Genomic DNA, 23,141 nt, shown 5'->3' with positions numbered 1-23,141 from the left:
TCCAAGCGTTTTGCCAAATCCTGAAAACAAATTATAGTTGTCTCAAACCACTTTATATCTAATATCTAACTGACACCTTTTACCTCAGCATTAATATTAAACAAGCCATGCTGGAGACATGAGTCAAATCCAATGATGGACATCTACGCTACCTGTGGGTTGACTACCTCAAATTCAACAGCATCTGGCATTCCATCAAACTGCAAATTTAGCTTTTCAAGACTGGGTATCAATAATCCATCGAATACAATTAGTGTCACATCACTCAGTTTCTGACTTCCTAGTTGCTAGTGTTCTTTTTCGGTGATTATGTATCTCGCTGCAGCCGAGTTCAATTGGCATCTGATGGTCTTGTCTGTAATTAGTTTTTTTCGCTTTTTGCCACTGTAACAGCAAGCAGCTTCTCATGACTCTTATGGGGCTCACAAATACCTACATAGGTCACACTCCTCCAGGCTCACAAAGGCTTGAACCTCTTTAGCTCATCTCAAGCACCTCTTTTGAAAAGGATTTACCTTTTTGCAATAACAATACTGTTTGTCATAAGCGGGACAGTGGGACAGGCCTTTTCTGCGTCGTTGCCCACAATAGCTATATTCCGCCTCCTTTTTATCTTGGCTAGTTGCCTCCTCATGATCATCTTTGGTTGTAATTGGCTATTTACATATAGCTTATTCACCACCTCACCGCCATTGCTCTATTGAGTGTCAAGCCCACCTCAACTGCTTTCAATAGTAACTCGATTCTCAATTTTTTGTTATTGATGCGGTCAACAGCCGCATGGCATCTAGTGTCATCAGTGAGGTCTCCCAATCCACACTTGTTTGCCTGTGTTTTGAGCTTGCTCTCAAACTCCTCGGTTAGCAGGCCTTGTTTCATATACAGAAATGAGATAAATACTTTATGCCGTGCGTCACAAAACTTATCAAATTCAGCTATCGCTTTAGCATTGCCAATCTGATTGTTTTTGTCTAGCTTGAAATTCTCAGAAATATCACTTCCTTTATTTTCTATAATTTTCAGCAGTATGGTTTTTTAACCTTGCTGTCAGAATCTGACTTTTAATTCACCACTGAAAATTGTGTGATTTCTCTTTAAATTCCTTCCCTCTTTCAGCCAAGTTGCCATCTCTCAGTGCATCAGGTGCTAAAAGCCTCCCCGTGTTGTGTAGTCCTCTCTTCTGTCACCATATAAGTTGTATGGGCTTTTTCCCAGTATATCTGTAGAGGAAGAGGAATCAAGTCTCAGCACAGTCCGTCATTCATGCTGCCATCTAAAAACTTTGCTCGTAGCCTCGTTTAAAGTGATTTCTCTTTGTAGCCTCAAACAAATAACCTGTCAACAGCTACCGAGAAGTCAAAGTGGATTGGCTGAATTAAGTTCTATAGAATCGGTGATCCCTAAAACTGCAGTGGTGAAAACAAACTAGGACACTTACCTCTCAGTGTATTAAATATAAGAGTTACAGATGAATAGGCCATAGAAAAAGATGAAAGGGAGATCAAGGAAGAGGCGATTGAGCAAATAATGAACCAGGAACAGAAGGTTGTGAAGAGGAGAGAATGGGTGCTTTGGAGTATTCTTGGTCTTTTCTGGCGTCCGTAGGGTCAATAGATGACTCCCACATCAAGAAACCCGCCATTGATGCTGCGGTATAAACAAAGTTGCATGAAACAAACCAGTAAGATACAAAAAGTAAAAGAAGGAAGGACTTTTTGTGACTGGACACACCATGCTAAAGCCTAAGAAAATCAGAATCAAGGCTTGCTATGCGATTCATGTTTTTCAACCCAAATATTAACATTCTCAAATCTCTCACCTGGGTTGATACCTTTTTTGATTCTATTCGCCTTCGCAATGGCTACAAGATTATTTTCACAAGTGTGGCAGAGTCTAAAAGAATAGAGGTCCTTGCCTGAAATCAGCGTGAATAAGGCTATAGCTTGTCTTTTCACAAGGTTTTTGAAAAGACTAATTACAGCCTTCTCTTGCCTGTTTTCACAAGGTTTTCGAACATAAACAAGAGAAAAATAAGATAGTAATAATGAAACAGAAATACTGTCTAACTTGAACAATCTGTAACCATGTATTTCTTGTGAAACTTGTGATTAATTTAGCCTAGCCAGAAATTGTGACATCAAGACAGACTGCTGCTTTATAACACATTCGCAAAGACAGAAACAACAATAATTGAGTACCACAGTGGGAGTGTGGCACTCCATTATCAGTATTTTGGTTCCATGCGTCATGTAGGGGAATACACGATGTGAGTGACTCGCTGTGCGTATAAGCGAAGTCGAGCATCGCCCAGTCTGTTTTAATGCCAAAACAGGGGAGGTGAGCAATAGTCATATCGCTGAAAGAGTAAAAGAATGAGATGTGTCAGTAGTATCTAAAGCAAAGAGGTGATCAGGATAGTAAAAATAGAAGAAATAGAACGAGATGTCTATGGTCAAGTATAGAAAGAGCAACTACCAATAGAGGATAATACTAACACATTTACTGAAAACAGTTGAATCGAATGATCACAAGAGTTGAGAGACAGGACGTGTTAAAGATCCTTCTCAAACATGAGCTCCTTTAAATATCATTATATAGCTTAGTTAGTATGTGTCCAATGTAAAGTTATTATTTTATTTTTATATATGGACTTGTTCGGATGAAGAGCTTTTTTATTTTATAAGACAGTGGGAGGCGTGAATTTTACCTTGCCGCTTTAAGCAAAATTAGGGAACTAACCAGAAGTTGGGAAAGCCACGCTCTATCTTAAAAAATCATGAGTAAGTGTTCATATTGTTACATTTTAATACAAAAGTTGGTTTTAATAACTGTCAATGTCGAAACTAGAGCTGAATATACAAATGAAAACATATAGATGCTTTGCTGAGTGTTATGTTTTCGCTAACCAAGTTGGCAGAGTTACGCGGAATTAGCTCGATTACAAACAATATTCTATTACATTATACCCTCGCCATAAGGTTTTAATTCGTTCCCATGTTGGCATCTGAAAACGAAAATGTCGTATAGGGAGGTATAGAAACCCATAGTAATTATCTAATGCAAACACCGCCTGGTAAAAATCGTCAAAATTTCATATACGTTTTAAAAATTAGTATCGAAATAAGTGTTAACCTTAGTAACTACAGTTACTTCCAGTAAATTTAGGGGTTGTGATCTGCAATAAAATGTAACATTACAATATACTCGGTGCAGTACATACTTTTTAGTATGTATATTATTAAAATTCAACTTTGTCAGGGTCTAAAATTTTATCACCTACTTATTTGCGGCTCTGCTTTCACTATAACGAATAACGCTGAACTGAGAAAGAGCGAGCAGCTTATCTATTTCAGATGTTATGGGAAGGATTTCAACAAAGGGCATTTTGGCATCTTCGTTATTTTGGCGTATTCATCGCACCGACTGTCAAATTTTAATTTTGAGAGAAATTTTTGTTGATATAATATGGCTAAGAAAATGTCGTAAAGTTGGTCGAAAAAACATAGCCTTCTACATTGTAAGGTGAAAAAACTGTATAACAGGGTAATCATAACCTTGGGTGCACTGTAGTCTCACTTACTACTTCTATACCTATTGTCGCTATAAGATTATAAGGACTCTGGCGCTGTTGGGTTGTGATTGGCTTATAAGGTTGTGTGCACCGTGGAGTGTTTGAGATAATTATGATGTTAATATGCTTGTTTATCCATGTACAAATGAATTTTTCAACTAGAAAATGAAAGTCAATTCTTTTGGAACATACTATAAAGTAGAGTGCGTTATAGGGGTTTTACATTATATGAACAGTAGAATACATGTAAATTGCCTAATCTGTTCCAAGGTCATTCCAAACTCAGCCCTTTGTCTGATCAATGAAACTCCAATTCGTGATTGGTAGACCGACACTTTAACACATGCACCAATCAACCGCTTTCAGGTATTTCTGAACAATTGTGCAGTTACTTATTCTATGCGCTTTATCGGTACACCACACGACCTCATGGCACCTAGACTGAGGGTAATAGTATATATACTAGAGATATCTCCATACATCTCTAAGTGTGACAAGAGAGAAAATGATATTCTTTAAGGTCAACTATGGGGCTCTCATTATTCAAATCCAATTTCCGTTATAGAAGCTTATACTATACTGGCCACACATTGTCTTATTGGAACACTGTATTGCCTAACTCACCTGTCTAGGCATTCAATATGTACCTAATGATAGTAACCACTAAATGTTGGTAGAATAAATCGTGAATGGTCCACCATTGATCATTCAGGAGGTCTTTTTCTTTCAGTTATCTCCTTATTTAATATTTCAACCCTATAAATTTTTGGTGTTTTAGAGGGAAACACTTCTCTTTTAAACTACCAGCTAACCCTAGCATGTCTACACTAACACACCGTCAGTACAGTGTCACAGGAAGAACTTGTTGCATATGTGATCGTCCATGCGCTATTCTTGACTGCCAGTGTCTGGAGAACTTTCAACATAATTCCTGCGAGCATGGTAAATGCTACCATAAATTTATATAGCGGGTGCTTTTGTTGCGGTATTCAATTGTTGGGCTTGCTGTCTTTGTCAGTGAGGTATGGAGCAGCAGTCTCCCTTCATTTCAGCGCATTAGCTGAATTCATCCAAATTTTCATAATCAATGCATGCATTATTACATATTATTCGGATTCGACAAAGTCTTGTTTTATTATAACTCGTCCTAGAAAAATTCAATTTTTTTCTATTATAGGAAGTCTCATGAAAAGGCTAACTGCTGCCTTCTCCATGCTGATTTCAGCCAAGGATCTCCATTCTTTCAGTCTCTGCTGCAGCTGCGAGCATCATCTTGTAGTCATCGAGCAGGCTAATAGAATCAAGGAGTGTATTAAACAGGTGAAGGATTTTAAAATGTTACATATTTAGGCTTAGATACAGCCACACCTTGAAAAATGTTGATTTTGCTTAGCCCTTTTGCTTGGTGGGTCAGCCACAGCCAGCTCTCCCTTCACTTGTTTTCTTGTGATATCTTTTTGTGATGCATCACTTCAAATGACTGAAATAGAACTGTGTGCTTGTTTCTGCTATTTGCAATTTGTTCACGTGTTAAAGTTAGTGATATCACAAATCAGCTCTACTGGTTGGCTTGTAGGTTTTTTTGGAGACTCGAGAGCACAGGCGGTTTGTTAACAGTCAGATACTGAAGCATGATAAATTGACTCCGGCATCCATAACTAGGCAAAAGCGCCTCTCGTCAGCTTTTGATTCCAGGTGTGCTTTCAAAGTTTTGCCTACATTTCTATTCCAGCTTCTTAAGTCGGACTTTAAGGCTAGTAGGGATGCAGCATGCCCGAATTTAACTTTTAATTTAATTTTGTTTATGTTCATTCTTTATATATTGTACCTGTAGTCATCTCTAATATTTAGGCAAGATTTTCAAGTTAACAACTAAAAGGTTTTTTTTGCAAACTTCGCAGATCATTTGATGACTCGAGTCCAAGGGTAAAAAAGGTTCGCATAGGTAGTAGCAGCAGTTTTCCTCCGGCCTCTTTGGCTTCTGCCTTGACCTCTTTACGTTCTCCTTTACCTCCTGCCAAGTCTACCCCATCCTCAGCTGCATCCTCATCAGCGTTCGCATTTGATGAACCGAGGAGATTACAAAAATCATCGAAGGTAATAATGATATAATATTGGTTTGTCAAATTGTACTGATTCCTCTAGATTACTTTTTTATTATCTGTATAGCTGGTATTTATGGTATGTTGAGGTAGGCAGGAATTAAAATTCAATATGACTAATTATATATGACAATGACTATGCTATCAGTGTTAAACACACTGTAAGCCAATATATATAAGCCCTTGGTAGATCTCAAATTTAACCAAACCATGATATAACTAGTGTTGCCTTGTCCAAGTTTAATAAAGACTTCTGGTTCTGCAAAAAAATTTCATCTCCAACGCACTAGAATATTCTATAAAGATCCTGTGAGAGACAATATATTATGTGTGTCAGAAATTTCTGTTTTGCTTTATTGTAGGCGTATAAATATTTGTTATATATATAATATATTTATATATTTCACTATAAAAAAGAGTTTCAAGGTTTCAGAATTCAAGGTTAGAATAAAAGATAACTTTCAGCCATACTCCCGATTCGTGACATTCAGATTGTTAGGCCAATGCTGTAAGACCTGCACCAATCAATCATCTCTAAGTATTTATTAACGATTGCGCAGCTAACTATTCTCTGTTTTGTCAACACTGACGATCTATCATGACGAACTAGAATGTCATGGAGCTTGTATATATAATAGATATAACGTTATACACACGTCATTTTTTTCTCACAACTGCGGCAAGTTATGTTACCATTCAAATGGACTTTGAGAAGTTCTTCCTATTTGACACTTCATGCTGTACGAAATTTTTTTACGTAGTACAAAGCAAAATCTTTGCGTAATGTTTTTACGCTATCTGGAATTTACATTATATGAGGTATACGTTATAGGAGCATCTACTTTATATGTTTGTCTGGTGTTTGTGTGGCTAGTTATAGCGATTAAAATCTAGGAATAAAAAAGCCACTTCGTACTTGAGTTGAACTTGGAACCTACAGTACTGCAGACGGGCGAGCTAACCACTATACCACACTGTCCTTGCCATACTTTGGAATAATTGTGCACATACCTGTTACACCAATTATAATACGCAAGCTTGGAGCGCTTGCAAAAATACTATTGGTTGCTACTAGCATGCTTGAATATCATGATTGCGTGGGAGATTATGACGCATAATGTAACGAATACAAGATGACTTCACCGCTCTAATTATAGTAAAGATCTAGATAGCTCAAGTTACTAGCTTAAGTTATTCAAATTCATTAAGTAAAGAATTTTAGCCAATGGCAACTACATTACCGGCTACTGTTTATAAGTTGTTTTTTATTACCTGTGCAACACCGTGCATTCAACTGGTAGTTATATATAATACTCTTTACAATTACATGCCAAGTATTATTATTCATCTTTTGAGTTGTAGAAAAAAATTAAACGAAGTGTGATGACCTCATATAGGAATAATTGTTCCATTATACGACTGTTTTGACATATGAATCAAACAGCAGAAAAGATTACGTAACCTTGAATGTCAAGGCTTGACTGTATCAGAAACTGCTCCACAATCTTTACATTGCCCTTGCCCTTAGCTCTGTACCTTCCAGGAACTAGAAATGGATGATTGACCAATACTTGCAAGCAACTGCATTAATGTTTTCAGAATGCTTGCACTGTTCTGTGATACTACCATAAATACATATTTCGTATCCCACACAACATACATCTAGCGCTAGATGCTAAAAATGGTTTTCTATTAATCGCGTCAACAAGCGTATTTGATGATATATTTGAAAGTTTTTGAAGACATTCAAAAGCTGATTTTTCAAAGTTTGTAATAAGGGAGAGGTGTCATTACGCTTACTCAGCTTTATGTATAGCTTTGACCTTATATATTGATTTCTTATATTATGAGCAATCAATCTGGTTATGTAGCTAACTAGCTATGTAGCTATGTAGTGAAGACACTCATTAAACTGTCTATATATTAAAACTTTATCTTACCAACATTAATCAACATTATTAATGGTATTATTAACGGTATTAATCAACATATTGTTAGGTAGGTGATGTTACTATACCTCAGCAGAGACTGCTCTATCACATCTAGGTAGATCTGGCTCTTAGCTTTGACAGCGCAGTTCTGCCTGGCATGAGCTCAAGCATGGCTGCCCCACCTGACAAGCTCAACAGTTTGAATGCCGACACTGAACGACCAGCTTTAGACAATGTTAACAACATGGAGTATGAAGAGCCGTGTACATCGACAACACCAGCCAGAGTTAATAGATAGATGTATTATACATTGCACAATCGTTTTCTGGTGCTAACTTGTGAGACAAGTGAGATCTCAAGTGCCATAGAGACCGATACTATATCTGCAGATTATAGTATAGTTTATTAGTATTATACTGGATGAATGCCCGGGTAATACGGCTTTGCACAGAAATAGTATTGTTCATTAGTACATGTAAGTACATTATATATTATAGTTTTATTGCACTGTAGAGAAATGCTGCTTTAGTATATGGCACATTTGTAGTAAATGGTTATTATCCTTCATGTTTTCATGTTAGTCGATACTGTTGTTACATTATTTGACTTAGAGATTATCAATTCACAGGTCTCTGGCTGTCCGCTAATTCAAAAAGTATTTCATGAGACTAACCAACTGTAAATTTAAATGACTCATCTGTATAATATCGAGCTATTCATAGCCTGTAGCTTACTTTTTTATTATAATAACATAACAGCACTATCTTCATTATTTTTTTTTGCATGCCGCAGTCTACATTGTAACAACATTACATATTAACCTCTGACAGTCGACCCATAGTGTTTGGTCATGTCATAGGACTTTGTTGTTAGCAGATTTCCTGTTTTATAGCCATTCTTTTGATTTACATGGTCTTATCATTTTCACCAGCAAGCGCATTACAATATGGTTAACTCAGTCACTCTGATTCATTAAAACTGGTAAATATTCTTAATAGCAATATCAATTTAAAATATCTTATTTCACAAATAACCTTGAATGACTACTTCAATAAACTTAAAACATCTGCAGCTTTGGTGTGACAAAGCCTTACCATGAGACACATCTCCGTCTTATAGTTTCTGGTCAAACCCTGTGCATCTTAACACTTGATTGTGATAAATAGTGATTGCTTTATTTTATGTCATGACTTTTTCTCTTTCATATATTTAGGTATTTTTGCAAAATATATATTGATTTGATTGATAGCTGCGTCTAATGTACATGTATATAGTTACTATGATGACAAATTCCAAGTTGTTTTATTTACATCATACAGCTATATTGTGCAAAATACATGATTTCATAGATAAAAAGAGCTTTTTAAAACTGTACTGTAGTTGAAGTGAAGAGTTCGGTTATCAGCTAGCAATTTTTCAGTTAATCAGCTAACTGCAATCATAGGGTTCAGATACTGCGAATCGCCTTGTCTAGGAATAATGGATTTTTCCCACTGAGAAATATGAGCTCTTCACGAGCCTGTCTAGAGGTTCTGTAAGACTCATTTTGTATCCAGCGATGCTCTATAAAGTAGTCTAATGCACTGTGCACTTCCTCTTCATTGTAGTCACTAACTTCTATTGGGATGAATGGATTGAGGATGTCAAACCCAGCCTAGAAAATATCGCTTCCATGTTTTAGTGAATTGTTATAGGAGCCGAGTCTACGTTGGTATGATCACTAATAAAATAGCCTTAGATTAATTCATTGATCAATAAACAAAGCGATTTGGTGAAACCACACGAAATTGTGCTATAATTCTCCTAGCTTCCATTATGAGTAAAAATAAGAACAAAAAAAGGTTCATGTGTACCTCATTGAGCAAATAGCGAGGGTGATGCGACTGTCGGTGGTCGGCGTGCTCATAATTAGTGTCGACAGTGAGTAGCATAAAGCCGTTTTTCCATTCGCTGCTGATCAGCTTGACTAGGTTGTGCACCATAGATATGCCAGTAGGTAATAGTGACTGCTTCTTCTCGCCTGTCCATATTAACACTCCCTCAACAAGATACCACTAATAAAACAGGCTTAAAAACTCACAAAGTCCGTAGGGCACATCCAGCCTTAAAGCTTGTAGTTGGTATCTTGTAGGCAAATTTTACTATTAGCAGGCATCAGTACAATATAGTGTACCAGGAAAATTTTCATTAAGCGGTAATTCACAATTTTGTTATTCTATATTTTATGGTCTGTGAGGCAAGTATATACAGTAGTTGCAACTATGAAATATCTAGTACAGTCGTTCTGACATCAACTACTGTACGTAGTCTAAGTTACTTGGAACGAAAAAAAGAAGTTTATTTTTTCAGCAAGGAAGCAGTTCGGCATGAGCCAGTCGGCTTTTGATCAGACTGCTAATAATAACATGGCAGCACGCAGTGAAAAAAACATGATACTGCTCATGTTTAAGTACTGTCAAACTCCCTCTAAGTAGAGGTACGCAACTAGGTACACATGAGGCAGTCAAACTCCTACCTCGTACCCTTCACAACACTTTTAGGAGAAATACAGCAGTTTCTGCTTTGTTTGGGTTCGATGATAACCAAGTCAGTTATAGACTGTTGACAGCGCATGCATGGTCATTCATTAGGAAAAGCCGTGGCACAAATATTTTGTTTTTAGATTACGATAATTTAACGACTGTCATAGAATAAATGCAAATCACTGTACGCTTAGAATATTGTTTTGGATTTTTTTAAATTTGTTTTTTATAAAAGAGTAATTACCAAGTCAGTCACATATCACAGAAAGCAACGTGTAGAAGATAACTCCAAGTCTATGGATACATATAGGACTAAGAAATGCAGTGCCGTGTGAGTTGGGGTTTTCATCATTTAACATTTGGGTTTATCTATAACACTAGTTGCTAATAATGAGCAACTAGTCAGAACCCAGATATATGTGAACACATCCATCCAGATTTTAATTAGATAGTAAGTTAACCTAGTCATAAACCAATTCACCGCCACTCCGAAGGTCATGTTTTGCTGTGTGTTGTATGTGTGCTGTATAAAAATAAATAATATGTTGTTATAAGTTTAGATATGTACAATAAAAGGGGATTATCATTTGTGTCGGTTGTTTTTAGTCACGCTAGTTAAAAGTGCGTGGGGAATCAAATTTATGAAAAGGCATAAGGGGGAACTGAATAGAAAAGGTTGGGAACCCCTGCTCTAGAGCACATGTACAGCACCTAAAAGTGCCTTTAACTAGCAAGTTTCTGTTGTGTGTCAGGTCATTAAGGGAATGGACTCGATGACTGACTTTTTCACTTTCCAAATACAATTGTTGTTTGGAACAACCATCTTCAGAACAACCCTGCAGTAACACAAATCAAGCTACTCGACACCACTTGAGCCACGCAGAGACCTGGTTTAAAAGCTGAATCAGAGATTTGAAGCCTATACAATCAGTTAGCTATTCATTTAAGTATGCAAATAAAAACCAAAAATATATATTATTCAAGTAGTTACTATACTTACCACACTTAAATGAAACGCCTGCACCAACTACTATATATTCAGTAGTAAGTGGTAGGTATAATCTATAGTACATGTATATATCCAGTAGTAAGCGGTAGGTATAACCTATAGTATATATTCAGTAGTAAGCGGTAGGTATAACCTATACTATATATCCAGTAGTAAGTGGTAGGTATAATCTATAGTATATATCCAGTAGTAAGTGGTAGGTATAATCTATAGTATATATTCAGTAGTAAGTGGTAGGTATAATCTATAGTATATATTCAGTAGTAAGTGGTAGGTATAATCTATAGTATATATTCAGTAGTAAGTGGTAGGTATAATCTATAGTATATATCCAGTAGTAAGTGGTAGGTAAAACTTACGATCTACGAAGAGGTTCGTCGCGCCAAAGAACCCATTGACCCCGTCAATGGCGAGTACAGTTGATGTTGGCCATTCATGACTGTACAGACGCACCTCCTGTGGCATTAATAAACAATATTGCATTATATATTCCAGCTACGACCATAAATGCTTGCATATGGCCAAGGTATAAGAGCCATTCTAATTAAATGAACAAAAAATAAAATGCAAAATGAATAAGAAACTTGTCTTGAGAATTGTTCACTGAACGCAGCAGAACCATCTTTCGAAAGAAGATTGTTAACTCTGCAGCAATACTCTATATTTTACTCCACTGTATCTACTACTCTACAACCGCCTATATGCTACTGTGCAGAAACAAATTTATTGGCATATACATAATGTATAACATCAATAATAAATACTTGGAGTAATTACGTATAGCGTCAAAAAAAAACAGTTATAAACTTTCATATGTAAGTAGCCGAATATAAAAACCTAAATTACATGTAAAAACTGAATTAATAGAGCCATAAGCAATAAATACAGGTTTTTATTGTGACTGGACCAAAAAAACGTGAGTGGGAGTGCAGCCTCAGTAATAGAAAGTAATAATAGTTATACAGAGGTAGAGTGAGTCATAGAAATACGCAGTATAATTTACTACAACTTCAATAGCTTAGTTTAACTTTATTTACAAGTTTTATGACTTTTACGTTTTATTTTTAAATTTAAACAGTTCTTTACTTCTATTTACAAAATTTGCAATTCTATGAGAAGTTTTAGACACCGCGTGTTGGAATTTACTTGTATGTCAAAACAAATATGTGCTCAAACTTGATGCTAACTGTCACAAAACTTTTAAGTAGAGGTTATAACAAGTTAAAGATTGCATGTATAACATGCCGAATAATAATTAAATCAAGTCAGTAAAAGAGTACATCCAGAGTAACTTGATTAGATTAAATTATTGATCTAGAAGTTAAATCTTTGATAGCTTTTGCATGTTGTCATCACCACAGTCGCTGGTCTTATTCACTGCGAACTAAACGATTGAACCAGTTAAAAGGCATGATTATATTGTTTCAACAAGAGAATTTAAACATAATGTATTTATTTATGTTTTATATATCATTTTCACACAACATATAAAAACATTTCAATTTTCACAAGTTTTATTAGCTGTATCTTTGAGATATGCACGATATAAAGAAATTTACTTTGAGCTCATGCATCAAAATAACCTAAAACTTCACGACACTGCCCTCGAGTATATCTTCTCATCAATATAACTTATATGATAGCATTAAATATTGTTCACCTTGAGTAGTACTCCGAGCACATCAGCTGAGTATTTCGGTCTTTCTATTCCATACTCAATGAGTTCTTCAAGAAGTGTGTTAGAAGGTGTTTCCTCTCTTTTGCTCCAAACATACGTGTCATGCGTTCTCATCTGGCTACCAAATTTTTCAAACACATTTTTGTTTGTATGCTTGATATGTGATAGGAAATCTACGGCCTCCAATGGTAGATCTACTCTCCCAGTCTACAACACAAGAGTTGAATACGCAAAATGAAACATTTGTTTGCACCAGAACACTACAGCACTTGCAAATAAAAAATTGAATTATGAGGTAAGGAAGAGTAATTAAGTAACATCAATTTTTCAGCTTTCAGTAGCGTTTGAAAAATTTTTTTTAATTAATCTGCATGAAATTTATCTAGACCATTACATGTAACTTGATGTAATTTAGACATGCATAAGGGATTTCAAGCAACCCCCAAACACATGTATAACTTGACATAATTACAACACACGTTCAATATAGGCTATATACCTTAAGTGAAGGAAATAATAGTTTCAAATTCAAGTTACTAACTAAAGTTTCAAATTTTTGATAGTTCAGGCTTCTGTTACAAAAGGCTATTAAGCCAAACAAATCTATGCATAAAAAATCTAAGTAAATTTCAGTATTGCCTAGCCACTACTGTGGGTGATAATATTATAATTGAAAGAATTGTATGAAAGACAAATTATTAGAGTACTAAAATGTTAAAAAATATCTTCAGCTATCATGAAATAGCGGCATATATTATAAATATATATATATACTACCTCATAAGTTCGTAACAATTTAGTATTTTCAAGTTAAACTATTGCTTTAAAAAATGAAAAAAATTACCCGTAAAACTTACTTTTCTTGTGGATAATGCAACCTCCTTGTAATGAAATCTCCACACATTTGGTTTCAAAGGAGAAACTATGAACCAATTTTTGTTGTAGCACGCATTTAAAACATGGGCAAATGTTAATGATTTTCCACACCCATTTTTTCCGTACAAAACTGCCTTAGAAGATATCAAATCAGGATGGACAGCACACTTAATTAGCTCTAAGCATTCCAAAGCTGGTTCTCGAACCATCAATGCACATTCTTGAAATGCGTGGGATCTCGCTGTGAAGTCCTGACGAGATATCTTTTGCAATGCAAGTGATGATATAACGTCCTTGTCTAATGTATAAAACTTTGACAAATCTTCGACACCATGCAATACTGGATCATTCGTTTCTGCCCTAGACGCACGTACTACGCTTTCCTGTCGATAACTGCTGAATATATGTTCGGAAACATGGTTACTATCTGAGTGAGGCACTTCAGCAACTTTGGGTGGCAGATTCTCCGGCTGTTGCAAGATGTCTTTTAGTGACGCAAAACAACGCACAAATCTTTTCACTGTAGTAGCATTCTTATGACAACAGAAAGATTTATAATGCCTAGAATGAAATAACTTAGATATGCTAGTGGCGGTACGGGTGAAAGCAGCAAGTGAAGCATTCGCCGCCATTGCTACCTTAAAAACGACTGAGATCCTAAAACTGTGCAACGCCCGTGCTACTATATAATATAGGTATAATCCATATAACACATCTTTTTTGCCTATAAACGTTATGACTGTAATCGCTAGATAACGTGCGTTTAACACCTTTGATCCAAAAAACGTTTTGAGTCAGTAAAGTAGGCACGATCAAAAGTCGTCGAGTCTACATTTAAAGTCGATTTTTATATTTGTAGGCTACAGAGGCGTGGCTATTGCGGTTGTCCGTTGAGGTTTTAGAGAACGGTTGATGACCGTCGCGAAGAAAACAGCAAGCTAAAGCAATTCATCAATATTTTAAGAGAGCTTTAAAATTATTGCATTCAACCTGTTTTCAAGTTTAAATTCTGTAGCAGTTTGTAAAACCTAGTTTGGTTTAAAAAGCATATTTTAAATTGCGTAGGCCTAAACAAGTTTTAAATCGCGCTGTCAAGTTCAACGTATTTGTTTGGTATGTATAGTGTTTAGATTGATGCAGTGTATTACGCTCTATGAACTGAGCTGGCATCTGTAGATTCTTTGAGATATTAAACATTTGGGACTGAAAGTTCTTTTTTGAGAGTTGACGTGCAGTTTTATTTAGTCAAATGAGCATTGCGTACAGTTACAAACAAGAGGAACACTAGCTTAATCTGACTGTGCGATACACTAAGCTTGAGGATTAGGTTTGATCTCAATATTTAAACTTGTGTGTTGTTTTTTTATACAATTAATTTCAGTTGTTTTTTGTTTTATGGTCTAGATAGTGGATACTCTCTTTTATTTACACTCATATATAGCTATCAACAAGTTAATCGCTTCTTAACCTCTTCTTTTTATGAACCCACTAGAGCAAATGCAAGCGGTGTGTCTCTTAAATTTTTGTTATTAGCCAACATTTAGTAGCTATGTCATGCTGGAGATTACGACTAGGGTTAGTGGCAGTGTGTTAGAAATGTTAGTTTATTGATTACTAGCGGAAGGACCGCCGTTGCACAAGTATTAAAATCAGCTTATAAAGAATGAGAAGTAATGTAGTTGCCTGTCACTTACCATTAGCCTGTTACATTGCTAATGTCAAATTTGAGTAAGCTTACTAATAGGAGCTAACTACTTGCTCTCATGGTTGAGCACACATAAAATTAACATTAAAATGACGTTGCGCCATAACGGAGAGCGGCGCAACATCATGGAGAGCGGTATCGATATCTACCAGAAAACCTCTAATTGAATTCTATAGCGCTTTGTCTTTTAACCCTTCTTCCAAAGTGGCCGTCAAGTAGAGTTGACATTTAAATAGAGGTGACGTTCAATTAGAGGTTTTACGGTATATTGTGTTGACAGTCGTTTTTGTTTTCAGTGGTGGTTACGGTTTGATATATTAGAGTATCATCAGCAAATAGACTGGTGCTGCAAGAAACGCAATTAGGTAGGATGTTTATGTATGCCAGGAATAGAATTGGTCTGGTGCAAATCCTTGAGGTACTTCTGATGTGATTTGTGATTCTTTGAATTGTTGACGTTTGATTATAACATTTTGTTTGCGGTCCATGAAGAAGTGTGTATTCATGTAAGCAATTGGTCACCAATACCTGGTATTACGGCAAGCTTTTGTATTAACAGTTTGTGTGGCACTTTGTCAAATGCTTTTGCGAAGTCTAGAACTAGAGCATGAACAGTATTTCCTTCATCGGCTAGTTTAGCTATTTCGTGAAAAGTCCTACATAGTTGTGTTTAACAGGAAAGTTCTTTGCGGAACCCGTGCAGGCAGCTATGGAGCATGTTATCTAGAACAATTTTTAAGGGATGGAGGACAATGTGCTGCAAGTAGTTTACAGGACTGCTACAATTTGATACAGGAGTAATCCTGCATCATCACTGGTAATACTGTAATACTGATTAGAAATATAGGCCTGTAATTATTAGGCTGGTCTGTTGGTCTACATCTATTTAGGGGAGGGACATCAGCTAGTTTCCGTTCATTTGGTAGTTTTGATGTTTATAAACATTTTTGAAATATTGCTGTTAGGCATTTAGCAGTCATGGCAGGGTCAATGAGAAGGCCTTCTTTTCGGATTTCATCTGGACTTAAGACTTTTGCCATTCTTCAGTGGGTGTAGGAGTTACACATGAGGTAACCTTCTAGATCTATCTCATTCATACTTCCTGAGAAGAAGCCTGTGGCGAATATTGTCTCTCCAGCTAAATTCGTGTGAAGAGTGAAGGCGCTGTCACAGCTCAAGATCAACACTTTAGCCAGGCAGCTCCTCATCAAGCTTCTGACCTCTGTATTATCAGTTAATAAGGTTGGCAGCAAAGTGAGGTGGGATGATGTCAGATTGTCAGTGCTTTCCTCATCATGAAGTTGAATTTGGCTAGATGGTTTTGCAATGTAGAATTCTCTCAGCTTCAACCACATCTAACAGCAGTCCATGATAGTGCAGCTGTCAGAGTGACACCGGTTTAGTGCACCGGCCACTGGTTCAAAATACCTGATCATGTTTTTAGCTTCCTGAGCCACACCCATGTTTTTAACAACATTTCTGGTTCTCTTTTCAATGCCATGTTGACCATCTGTACATAGAAGATCCTATTTGGAAGATTTCGAATAAAGGACTGCAAACACTCCAGTTGGACGTTCACCCCTGTTCATCAAATTGTGGAAGTCTTTGAGTAAAATACTTTTTAAAGCAATATTTGAATTGAGTGAAATATTTTAGCAAAATACAAGCTGATTGCAACAATGAATACAATCCTTGTTATTTAGGTTCACGGGATGAGCTAAACTTCCAAGTACAGTATGAGTGTAGGTATTTTGGTTAGTCTAAGTTGTGAAACCTGTGTCAAGTGTGATGTGAAAGATGTGACACAAGCTCATCAATTGGTTCATTGTATACAATTTAATTATTGAAAGGTTGATAAACAACACAAACCCTATTTTTATTGCAAAACTTTCAAAATTGACCATGCTTTTCTTATAAAAATACGATTTGCCACTCACTTTTTCCTATTTTACTATGGTATTTACCGGTAAATACCATAGAAAAAAGTGGTAAATTGCATTTTTATAAGAAAAGTATAGACAAATTTTAAAGTTTTCAAAGCCAGCCGAGCTGAGTGAAGCACCCCTCAAGATACATGAGCGATTCGATTGGGTGGAAGAGGTCGAGAGAGCCAAGTCTGCCAAGCTGGCTTGGATCTTTTGCTTATCTGAGACCGAGCCTGGAAGACTGACCTTGATGCAAGCATTGACCCGGAGACTACGAGTGAAAATACCGAAGTTGCCTACCAAATCGACCAAGAAGGAAATAGTTTAGACAAAGCGATACGTCAGTGGCGCTATCTGGTCGAAGGTGAACGAGATGATGCGTGAGCCTGACACTTATGGCGTGTGCGGCGTCACCACTAGTGCTCGAAAAAATAGACAGCATGTCCTGCAACATTTCGCTATCTACGTGTGTCCCTACCACCAGCAACACGTCTACCGTGATCATGTGATGTCACGTCGGAGGGCACGGGAAGATAACAAACGTGGGAGTGCCGTTTATCTGGTAGATAAGGCCAAGTGGCTTGCATTTCTACAGGCAAGAAGATGGCCGACCTCCCTCCCAATACAGGCAGGAGATACGGTCGCCTGTAAAGACTTCTGGTTGGCCGAGAGTCGGCTGCCAAGACTAACATGTTTCCGAGAGAGTGATGGGACGAAGCCAGCCAATGACAAGGAGCGTATACAAGGAGCGCAGATGAGCCAAGAAAGGCAGAGTTTGCTTGCAGTCTCTTGCATGCTATTCATTGTTTGCCCACACATTGGATTGCGTATATTTACATATATATTGATGAAATATATATTTATCTTATTGCTTTGCACTCAGTAGTTTTAATTCTTGTGAAGCAGTAGAAGATCACGGCAGCTTTTTTTTACATTATAATGCTGGCTAATGAACTTAAATTGTGGTACGATTGACTGGAATGGTTATTTAAATTTTAAACTAAAGAATTCAAGGTGCCATTTACACCGGATGCGGATATTATAATCACATAAACAGTCTAAAAGACTGTTTTATACAATCCTAGAAAAAGGCCGAATGGACTATAAAGTGTGTAATTTCCCTCTTGTACATAAACTAAAAATTTATTTACGCACTTTGCATTCCGCTGTTAGGTTCATTATGCATTTAGTTCAACGCAACTAGCTTGTTAGTGTTTTGGCAGCAGCTTTTATGTATCCTTTAGTCTTATAGCAGTTTGGCTTGGGTTTACTATAGGAAGCATACAGCTTGGGTTTACCATGGAAAGCATACAGCTTGGGTTGACTATAGGAAACATATAGCTTGGGTTGACCATGGAAAGCATACAGCTTGGGTTTACTCTAGGAAGCATACAGCTTGGGTTTACCATGGAAAGCATACAACTTGGGTTCACTATAGGAAGCATACAGCTTGGATTTACCATGGGAAAGCATACAGCTTGGGTTTGCTATGAGAAGCATACAGTTATTGTCTAATTTTTCGTACTGGTGTTCTCACGGTACAAAACAGTGTAATGAAGACAACCCTCGCATTAAATGTTTACAATGTATCTACTTCTCTGTAATAATTGATAGAGAGTGCTGTAACTATTATAGATATAATATTATATATGAATATTATGGATATAATCCAATTTGTTTAAGCTATACCCAAAAAGTACAAATGTTACTCAGTTTTTGCAGCACTCAATGGCTCTTATAAACGGAAGTGAAAGTTGCAGCAGATGATTGGATGCTGGTTCAAATAAGTGCAGTAAATCATTAGCTTGCCTTTGCATCATGATTTTAGCAATAAGTCCATGACATTAGTACAATACATCATAGAATAAAAATAGGGTTTTTTTTAGTTTCACCCAGGAGTGCAGCATTGGTTTTAGTAATTTTGTTCGAAGGAAGGCAAGTAACAAATCATACAAGTACTAGCCAAGTCTCAAAATTAGTAAAATCAAATCGTTCAAGCAATTGCACCGATTGAACTGTTTAGTTTTAAAAGTCAACTTTTTGTTGCTATTTTGTCTACAGAATTTTCGTATAAGTTGCAGCTCTATAGGTAAAGGCATGGTAATTTTGAGGCATCTCTTTTCAATCTTGTATATAAATTATTTTACTATGAACTTTGTTCTATTTTATAAGTCAAGCACAAAGTATATGAACTATTATAAATTTTAAAATACTCGGTTTTTTGCTGTGATGGTGGTAACATGTTCCTTATTTTTGCTGTGATGGTGGTAACGTGTTCCTTATTTTTTTGTGCTCTATTATTACAAATTTAGGTAAACTTAAATTTGTAAGGTTTCAGTAGACGATAAAAATCCTGTGACGGACGTTTATTACCATGAAACCTTTATTTGAACATTGCCTCCCTTTAATTGAGCGCCACTTCTATTTGACTGCCACGGTATGCATGAGTATAAAGACCAATCAGTGCTAATTTCAATACAAGTTGTATTGATTCAGGCTAAAATTTTAGTTGAAACACATGCTTGGTTGCGTCACAGGATAAAAAGCTACTAGGGTCCTGGCTCTTCTATAATTAATAATGTATTAGGGCATCCCAAGTAGAATACTCGTGGTTTCTATATTTCTTGTGTCGTTCCATAATATATAGTGATGACTTGCACGGTGTACAGATCAATATTTTGCATACAAGTACATCCATATATAAGTATGTCTTGTGGGCTGTGTTAAGCTATTACAGTTGTCTACTCATGGTTTTGGTAGATAAAGATTTTACCCATAAAGGGCCTCAGGCTAACAGTTTCTTATACAAGTTTTTTTACATTTTTATATCTGAGAGAGAGAGGAAACCTTTCTCACAATGCCAAATGGTCTTCATACTAACTAGTTGACTACGCATGAATTGAAAAATGACTGTGATGCGTAAGCAAGTCTGCTTCAACAAGTTTTGTTTTGAGTGATATATCGTAAATTTTGGAAAGATCTATATAGTGCAATCATTCATCGGCAGCGGACAATTCCTGATCAGTTCGAAGCATGGAAACGCTGTGATTTAATGACATGTCATAAGAATCATTCAGGCGGTTCAAACTATGATTTACTTTACTTATGTTTCTGGTCCCCTGTATGTGTGTATGTCCGCTGTATGCTTTAGCTCAATCTCGCATGACATATCAGATCTCTATAATGATCAGATGGTCTCTTATTCTAACACAAGTTGACTTATAGCTAAACATTCATTGGAGTAGTGCTGGTACTAGGGTGCTCATAGTCAAGCGCTCTGACAAGCATCATGTTTTCCTCCTTTTTTTCTCATTTTCTTTTAAAATAATCATTGTGGTCACTTGGGTTTTTTGAAAACTATACTATTTGGTTTAGGTCCCGTGCTGTAGCCTCCTGTGACTATGGCATCATACAGCAACTATCGTGCCCCTCCGCTCAAACACACTTTTATGACTACTGAGAGAATAGATAAATATATATCTAATGCTTACTTCAGTGACGTTAATTTACGCTCAAGGTGAGTTTAGTGTCAACATCAGTTTGTCTAGAACTTTGTGTGTCCATTTGCATATGTGTATCCTGTGCTTTAAGCATTTAGGGTTAGCTGTTTAGCCATATGCACATGAAGGTACATGTGGGTATGTGTATGCATGTGTGTGTATGTGTGCATGTGGGTGTGTGTATGTGTGCATGTGGGTGCACTCTGTTGAAATATTATTGTCCTTTTTGTCAAGCTTTTCATAGCTTATTTCTAGTGTAATGTAATTATAGCTTACTGGTTTTTGTGGCTTCTTTTGCTTTTCTAGCTTGGCTTGCCAGCTGCTGATAATACTTGTTATGATGTGATTAAAAGGTTGGTCACTCCTGTTGTAGCTGTCATATTGAACTGATATGAAAGATATACTGTCTCAACGTTCGCTATAGTAATGTGTCTCAGCTATAAAACAAACAAACAACAGGTTATGGGCCCAGTTACCAGATTGACCACTGCTTGACTCTTTGTTGGAAAACTGGATTATTTAGTTGCAAAGACTATATTGTACCTCTGGAGTAATCACTCGAAATAGCTGATGAAAAATGGTTGATAGACAAACTGAGTGGAACCAACTATTCAACATGGAAATTCAAAATGAAACATCTCCTGACAGCCAAAGATTTGTATGGTTTTGTGGAGGGTACCGAAGAAGCTCCTGCAGATGATGCAGTTGCAGATGTCAAATCTGCATTCACGAAGAATTGCAGCAAAGCATTCTCTACTATACCTAGTGCTTGCAGTAGGTGACAATGTACTGTATCTTATAACAGAATGTGCAGATGAAAAATCTGCATGGGATAAATTGCAAGCACATTTTGAACGAAATACCTTGGTGAACAAACTGTTTTTAAAAAAGCAATACTTTTCGAAGTGTCATGAAAGAAGGTACACCTATAGAACATCACCTTAAACATATGAAGGACTTAACTGATAGACTTGCAGCAATCAATGCAGCTGTTGATTTAGAGGATCAGGTGGCCACACTGCTAGGCAGCCTTCCTGACAGCTATAGTAACGTAGTAACAGCGCTTGAGGCTCGCGGGGATGATTTAAACTTAGAATTTGTACAACAATCGTTGAAAAATGAAGAGCAGAAACGACTAGAAAAGCAACGTGATGGAAGCAACTTAAATCACCCACCGAATGCTGCTCTGGTCACACAAAAAAACATTACAGCAGACCGAGACAGCCTTTGGTATGTTTTCGCTGCGAAAAACAAGGACATTTTCGTCGTTACTGTCCAGACAATCAAGAGAGATCACAGCAGCACACAGCAAAACAAGTATCAACAGACAATAGTAATACTGTGCATTCGTTGTAGAAAACTCTACATCAACACAAAATTCACCATGGATTATAGACTCAGGTGCATCTCGTCACATGACACTTCACCGCGAGTGGTTTAGTGAGTACCATACCTTAGATACCTCGGAGAAAGTCAGCCTGGGTGATGGACACATAGTTGATGCCATAGGCGTCGGTAACGTTCATGTAATGCTCAACCTAGGGCGCAAAGTTCGTAGGACAGCTATTATCTATGACATCTTACACGTGCCAAGTCTTGCTGGAAGCTTGTTTTCTGTAAGATCAGCCACCGAAAAAGGAAAAATTATCCAGTTTGGTAAAAGTAGATGTTGGTTAAAGGATGAACAGAAAAGAGTACGCGCTATGGGTACTATGAGGAATAAACTTTATTACAGTATCTAGATTGCGAGCCAGTATGCAGAAATACAGACGAAATTGCAGCCACAGCTATCGACACTTGGCATAAACGCTTTGCTCATGCAAGTGAAACAACTCTAAGTAAGTTGAATTATAACAATGTATTAATGGGGACCAAAATTCCAAGTGGCAGTATTTCCTTGTGTGAGAACTGTGTGGAAAAAAAATGACTCGAAGACCATTTCACTCAGTGGGAGGTATCAGATCTAAACGTAGATTAGAAATAATTCATTCAGATATGTGCTCTTTTGAAACTAAATCGATTGGTGGTAGTAAATATTTTGTATCATTCATTGATGATTTTTCTCGATATTTTGCTGTGTATTTTTGCGTTATAAATCTAAAGTGCTTGACAAATTTAAGGAATTTGAAATTCTAGCTAGAAACTTTTCAGAGGAAAAGATAGGTACTCTTAGGTCTGATGGTCGGGGCGAGTATATGCCAAACGAGTTCAATAGCTGTTTAAAGACACTAAGAATTCATCACGAAGTAACTTTAGCCTACTCTCCAGAACAAAATGGTGTGGCAGAAAGGCTCAATCGTACACTTGGTGAATCTGCTCGAA

The 23,141-nt window shown here is 36.7% G+C and overlaps 3 protein-coding genes across 3 annotated transcripts in view; 2 read left to right on the top strand and 1 right to left on the bottom strand.

The window, feature by feature from the left end:
- The first annotated feature begins 3,385 nt into the window (after positions 1-3,385).
- On the top strand, positions 3,386-8,675 carry LOC137401106 (uncharacterized). The gene is made up of 6 exons (XM_068087469.1): positions 3,386-3,937; positions 4,350-4,513; positions 4,749-4,891; positions 5,148-5,266; positions 5,473-5,668; positions 7,720-8,675. The coding sequence occupies exons 1-6, from the start codon at positions 3,915-3,917 to the stop codon at positions 7,900-7,902; spliced, it is 828 nt and encodes a 275-aa protein (XP_067943570.1). The 5' UTR covers positions 3,386-3,914; the 3' UTR covers positions 7,903-8,675.
- Positions 8,676-8,891: 216 nt separating this feature from the next.
- Positions 8,892-14,322, bottom strand: LOC137401104 (small ribosomal subunit protein mS29-like). The gene is made up of 5 exons (XM_068087468.1): positions 13,671-14,322; positions 12,796-13,020; positions 11,495-11,591; positions 9,458-9,624; positions 8,892-9,258 (listed from the first exon to the last, which is right to left on the bottom strand). Exons 1-5 carry the CDS (start codon positions 14,319-14,321, stop codon positions 9,052-9,054), a joined length of 1,347 nt encoding a protein of 448 aa, XP_067943569.1. The 5' UTR covers position 14,322; the 3' UTR covers positions 8,892-9,051.
- A 348-nt stretch (positions 14,323-14,670) lies between these two features.
- Positions 14,671-23,141, top strand: part of LOC137401103 (alpha-mannosidase 2C1-like) — a 47,307-nt gene continuing 38,836 nt past the window's right edge. The window contains exons 1-2 of the mRNA XM_068087466.1: positions 14,671-14,802; positions 20,695-20,836. Coding sequence (XP_067943567.1) covers positions 20,721-20,836 — 116 coding nt within the window. The 5' untranslated portion in view covers positions 14,671-14,802; positions 20,695-20,720. The remainder of the gene's footprint in view (positions 14,803-20,694; positions 20,837-23,141) is intronic.

Source organism: Watersipora subatra, chromosome 7 (genome assembly GCF_963576615.1).
Source record: "Watersipora subatra chromosome 7, tzWatSuba1.1, whole genome shotgun sequence".
NCBI lineage: Eukaryota > Metazoa > Bryozoa > Gymnolaemata > Cheilostomatida > Watersiporidae > Watersipora > Watersipora subatra.
The sequence above is the reverse complement of the archived record's forward strand: the minus strand, read 5'-3'. Positions and strand labels throughout refer to the sequence as shown.

Bases quoted from the DNA above. Each gene is read 5' to 3' on its own strand.
- LOC137401106 (XM_068087469.1), top strand. From the start codon at position 3,915: ATGCACCAATCAACCGCTTTCAG. The intron at 4,514-4,748 runs GTAAATGCTACC...TTTCTATTATAG, and splicing joins ACATAATTCCTGCGAGCATG to GAAGTCTCATGAAAAGGCTA. The intron at 5,669-7,719 runs GTAATAATGATA...TATCACATCTAG, and splicing joins GATTACAAAAATCATCGAAG to GTAGATCTGGCTCTTAGCTT.
- LOC137401104 (XM_068087468.1), bottom strand. From the start codon at position 14,321: ATGGCGGCGAATGCTTCACTTGCTGCTTTCACCCGTACCGCCACTAGC. The intron at 11,592-12,795 runs GTGAACAATATT...TTAATGCCACAG, and splicing joins TGCTCGGAGTACTACTCAAG to GAGGTGCGTCTGTACAGTCA. The intron at 9,625-11,494 runs GTAAGTTTTACC...TAATATGGACAG, and splicing joins GACGAACCTCTTCGTAGATC to GCGAGAAGAAGCAGTCACTA.